The sequence below is a fragment of the Cnephaeus nilssonii genome, assembly GCF_951640355.1.
Source record: "Cnephaeus nilssonii genome assembly, chromosome: 21".
Taxonomy (NCBI): Eukaryota; Metazoa; Chordata; class Mammalia; order Chiroptera; family Vespertilionidae; genus Cnephaeus; species Cnephaeus nilssonii.
The window spans coordinates 12,456,643-12,462,441 of NC_137092.1; the positions used below are offsets into that span (position 1 = coordinate 12,456,643).

General features: G+C 43.7%; 1 protein-coding gene across 1 annotated transcript; it reads left to right on the forward strand.

Annotated features, from left to right (window-relative positions):
• Positions 1-4,811: 4,811 nt before the first annotated feature.
• Positions 4,812-5,117, forward strand: LOC307092957 (late cornified envelope protein 3A-like; the record flags this gene model as incomplete). Its single annotated transcript, XM_079760553.1, has 1 exon — positions 4,812-5,117. The coding sequence occupies one exon, from the start codon at positions 4,812-4,814 to the stop codon at positions 5,115-5,117; it is 306 nt and encodes a 101-aa protein (XP_079616679.1).
• Between the last annotated feature and the right edge of the window lie 682 nt (positions 5,118-5,799).

A 5,799-nucleotide genomic window follows, 5' to 3' on the forward strand; every position in this document is an offset into this window, starting at 1 on the left:
AAACATATATAAAAAAGAAAGAAATGGTGCTGAAACAATTGGATATCTTTATGTGTAAAAATGATTTGTACCTGATACTACATGTAAATATTAACTCAATATACAGGGTGTCCCCCAAAAATGTATACACTCCAAGTCTGTAGCTTCTGTTACATTTTGAAAATGAAATGTATTTTAATAAAAACTGCTTTTATAATTATTCAAAAGTATGTATACATTTTTTGGATACCCTGTATATGGTTCAAAATGTAAAACATAAACCTTTTAGAGTAAAACAAGAAAAAAATCTTTGTGACTTTGGGCTATGCCAAAAATTTTAGATATGACAGAAAAGGGGGCATTTCAAAAAAGATCTTGATAAATTGGACTTCATCAAAATTTAAAATTTCTACTTTTTAAAAGACACTGTTAAGAAAATGCCAAAAAAAGTCACAGACTTGGAGAAAATATTTGAAAAATATTTATCTGATTAATTACGTATGTCCATAATATATAAAAATTCTAAAAATCAACCATAAGAAAATGGACAAACATTAAAAATGGACAAAATATGTGAACAGACATTTCAACAAGGATATATGGGTGGCAAAGAAGCCCATGAAATGACACCATCATTAGTCATTAGGAAAATACAAATTGAGAACAAAATGAGATACCACTTTACACACATTAGAATGGCTAAAATAAATAATAACAATAGTAATAACTGGCAATACCAAGTACAAGCAAGGTTGTGGAGCAACTAGGTCTTCAATGAGAGCTGGCAGGAAAGCAAAATTGTACAACCACTTTGGAAAACAGTCTGTCAGTTTCTTTAAAAATTAAACATACACTATTTGCCCCAGAAGCTCTACCCCTAGGTTTTTACCAAGATTAAAAAAAAATTTATGTTCACAGAAACACCCGCAAGTCAGTGTCTATAGTGGCTTTACTCATAATTGCCCTGAACTGGAAACAGCCCATGTGTTTCAACAGGTGAATGGATAACAAATGTGATACATCCGTACAATGGAATGGTACTTAGCAATAAAGAAGGAATGAACTACTAATATAAGAAACAACAGAATAAATGTCAAGTGTATCATTCTATGTGAAAAAAAAAAAAGCCAGACTTTAAACAACAGGGGGGTGAGGGCATGAGTGGGGGGGATGGCGGGAGTAATGGGGGGACAAGGACACATATGTAATACCTTAATCAATAAAGAAATTTAAATAAATAAATAAATAAATAAATAAATGCTACATAGTATATGATTCCAATGATACGACATTCTGGAAAAGACAAAATTATAAGGACTAAAAATAGATCAGTAGTTGCCAAGGTCTGGAATGGGGAGGGCTGAGGAGAAAAGTCATGGAGTGATGTCTCCATAGGGTCATGAGGAAATGTATTCCAGGGATGGAATTGTACTTTATCTTAACGGTAGTGGGGTTCGCACATTGGTGTATGTTAGTCAAGGCTCATAGCACTGCAGATTTTAAATGGGTGATTTTTTTTTCTGTTTGTAAAATATACCTCAAGAAATCTGACTTAAAAATAGAATAAAATAATACAGTTTAGGAATACAAATATTAAATGTGATAAAAAAATACACAAAAAGGAAGCAAAGAATGATAAATACAAATTCAGGGTGGTGGTTACAGCAGCAGGAGCTGGTAACGGATAAGGTACCTAGTAAGTTATATGCACCTTACTATTAGAGTTCTTGTTTTCACTTGTGTGGTGGATTTTTGTGTGTGTTATTTAAATAATAGATAGATAGATAGAAAGAAAGAAAGATAGATAGATAGATAGATAGATAGATAGATAGATAGATAGATAGATAGATAGATAGAGATAGATAGATGATAGATAGAGATGTAAGAGATAGCTAGATAGATAAGCAGTTGGATAAATTAATTAAGAGGACTTTGCCTGGACCAATGATGAGCATCTATTATAAACCATGGATTTGCTTATCCAAATCGATGCAGTTAATATCCAAAAACAAGACAAGTAAATGACAAACTCCAGGAATAAATATCTTCCTAGCAACTGCTTTCAGACTTGCTCATCTCATCTTCCCCTCTTCACAGCATCAGTCATAAGTCACTAAAGAGGAGGGCAGGTCCTCGTTTATTTGTTGCTCATTTATTACTAATATGCCTTGCTCAGAAGGCTCAGCCTGAAGCTGGACCTCAGATAAAGCAATTCCTGCCCCAGAGCTAACATACATGTTATGAGGTCATACAATGCTCATTTTAGACCAACCGGGTAGACTTCTCCTCCACATGTTATTCCAGATTCCTCAGGGATGTCAGGGCTCCTAAAACATCCTCAAGGTGCCCCACTTTTGGAGTCACCTCGTGCTCTGGGCCATAGGTTCAAGTATCTTCTGTCACCTCTGGCTATGAGACACTTCTGCTGGAGGCTCTGAAACAGTTTGGGCCACACTGACGGGGGGGGGGGGGGGGGGGGGGGGGGGGGGGCATGCGTCACACCCCAAGTGCAGCTCCACAGCAACTCAAAATCACACATCACTGGGATTAAAAACGGCCTCTGTACTGTTTTTCTGGGAAACCACATGACATGAAAAAGTGATTATTTCCTTCTACAGCTAGGCTTGAACCCATAGACAACATCAGCTCGTGTTACACCTACATTGTTGCCTTAGGGCTCAGCCATCCCAAAGGCAAATGCTCTTTTAGTGTGTATCCTCTCTGCTCGGTTGTAAGGTCCCTGAAAGCAGAGAATGTGCCTCCCCTCACTGCGGAAATCCTAGCTGAGCAGAGTACTAACTGGCCCAGCTGGTACTCAGTATGTGCTTCTCAGGTGAAGAATCGTGGGGATGAATGACTTAAGAGAGAGTGTGCCAGCAGATAGGACTGCTGGTGGCAGTAGGAAGGAGAGAGGCTCTGAGCAAATTTGGGGCTGAGCAGAGAAGCCATGGAGCGATGCCTCCAGCAGGGTCCTGGAGGAAGGTCTGGGTAGCGCCCGCAGGGGTCCCAGGTTTCCCGGAGAGCAGGCTCTCCTGCGGCTGCCCCATCCCTATCTGCCTTAGGCATCACCAGGAAAGCGGTGGCTTCCCCCACTTCCGGCTCTTCTCCAGCCTCGCCAGGGCACAGTCTGGGGCAAGCACCAGAGTGAGCGGACGGCTGTTCCATTGAATTTTATTTAATTGAATTTAAATATGTGACTGTTAAAGTCCCAATGATCTTCTTTTGGTAAATAAATGTGAAACATTTTATCACCATTATTTGAGATAAAATGTGATGAGGAATTCATCTGTAATATCACAATGAAAGAAAATGGGAAAACAGTATTTGGTTTACATAAGGCTTATCTATTATGAGGTCTTGGCCATTATGAGGGCAAATGAGGCTCACCAACCACCTCTAGCATCATCAGCTTCACAATTATCAACCTTGTTTATGAAATGGCTCATTTTTATCATTTGAACCATTTTTCTTTAATTCTTCCAGGCAGAAGAATTTCTACAGTGTCAGAATCAATAGGACATATGCCACAGTCAGGAAGAAATGGAGCCACAATGGAAAAGAAGATATTTTTCTCTCCATCTTCCTCCTCCTCCTCCTCCTCCTCCTCCTTATAGTCTCCGTCCTCCTTCTTCTTAAGAATATCAATTGTGAATCTTGTCATGGCTAGAATTATAAGTCCCTTCTCCATTCTAACTCCTCTGCCACATGGGGACATGAGGCCCTCTTAGGAATTTTTCTGTCCTAGACAAGAATTGTCTTCAAGCTCCTTCCTTTAGCCTACATCACACTCCCACGAAACAATGATCTTGCCCAGCTGTCACCCCTAGAGAGCATCTGAAGGCTCCATCTCCCTATGGGGCCTGCAGTGCAATGGGGCAATGACCTCCAAAAGCTGGACTCTTAGGCTTGAGGTCTTTGTAAACACTCCTATGACAGTATTTATTTCATCGGATCCATTATATTCTTTGTCTAAGTGATGGTCCATTTAGGCTGGGAGATACTCCAGGGAAGAGACATGTCATAAGTATCTCTACATTATTACTGTTAAATGAGGTAAAAGAGCCTGTGTCCATGCATGGAAGTGAAAGAATGAATGAATGAATGGATGAACGAATGAATGAATGTATAGCCGCAGGTCCACGGCAGACTTGAATGGGAAGTATTTGGCAGTCACAAGGACATCCTGGTTCCATCTTATTAAAAGTTTAGGCTCCTGCCCAGGAAGACACTGAGGGAGGCAACTAGGAAGTGTGTGGCCCTGTCACCTCCCCCTGCTTGTGAAAGCAGCTGCATGCTCGGGCCCTGCCTCACAAACCAGCACAGGATAAAAGGGCTCCTGCCCTGGGCTCCCCATCCACAGCCTCCTCAGGAACAGCTTCTCCTGCCTCCTCTGCATCCGGTGAGTGTCTGGAAGGGGACAGGCCTCAGCTGGGAGTGTAGGAAGAGGGGCTCAGATCTGAATGGAAGCAGGGGGAAGAGGCTCATAGTGGGCAAGCAGTGGGGGGAGGATGATGGTGAGGAAGGAGCCACTCAGGCACCTATCAGGGGGCTGTGAACCCCAAAAGCCAAGGTCCTGAGGACTCCTTCCCATCCCTGCTGAGTATGCTGTCAGGGATGCACATGGGTCCATCTGGCATCCTTGAAGGTGCTTTATCCAAATGCATGTGGCCCCTCCATGTTCCCATGTCTTCACCTCAGAGCTTGGCTTAGCAGGCAGCTTGGTCATCAAGGAGGACAAGTGTTTGACAAGCTGTGGGGAGGAGACATTGAAACTTCTGAAGCTTCTGAGCTCAACATGTCCTTTATTTGTTCAAGGTCAAGTTCCTGTCGAGATGTCCTGCCAGCAGAACCAGCAGCAGTGCCAGCCCCCTCCCAAGTGCACCCCCAAGTGCCCCTCCCCGAAGTGCCCCCCAAAGAGCCCAGCACAGTGTTTGCCCCCAGCCCCCTCTGGCTGTGCTCTGAGCTCTGGGGGCGGCTGTGGCCCCAGCTCCTCTGAGGGCGGCTGCTGCCTGAGCCACCACAGGCACCACCGCAGGTCCCACCGATGCAGGCGCCAGAGCTCCGACTCCTGTGACACTGGCAGTGGCCAGCATTCTGGGGGCTCGGGCTGTGGCCACAGCTCTGGGGGCTGCTGCTGACCTGGATCTGATGCTGAGACAAGTAATTTGAGAAAAGACAAGAAGCCAGAGGAAAAGCCCCAGCCAGACTCAGCCTCTCCCAGACACCCCATGCTCGTCTGTCTGCCCAGCCTGAGCTGGGATGTTCCCAGGGAGGGTTTCCACCTCTCTCCAGCCGATCTTCCAGTCTGATGCCCAGGATCTCACAACTCTCCCACCCTATGCACGTGACAATGCTTGGCAGTGCCTGGGCCTGTGAAAAAAATAAAGCTTCTCTTCCTCATCATCTTGTGCATGTCTTTTCACTCTGTCCCTCCTCTGAGTTCCTCGGTCAACAAAACACAACTCTGGGAGCAGAATCTTAGTTTTGGACCCGGAATAAATAGATCAGTTTCCCGTCCACCCATAGAAGGGCTGTGAAGAGATTTTAGGTTGGAATGGAGATGGAAAGAAGGGTGAGAGTCGTATTGCTTTGAGTCCTTGCAACTCTCAGTGAAAGGATTGATTTTTCCTGTGAAACCTGAGTGGGTGTTGATATAATCTGGGAATTGCCACTGTAGGATATGGGACTTTTACATAATTTTGATAAGCTGTTTATGAGTCCTAATTAAGAAACAGGGAATCAGGAGGCAAGGAAACAGAAAATTGGTGAAGGGAGGAGACATATGCCTCAGGAAGGAGACTTAACTCAATGCGCTCTATG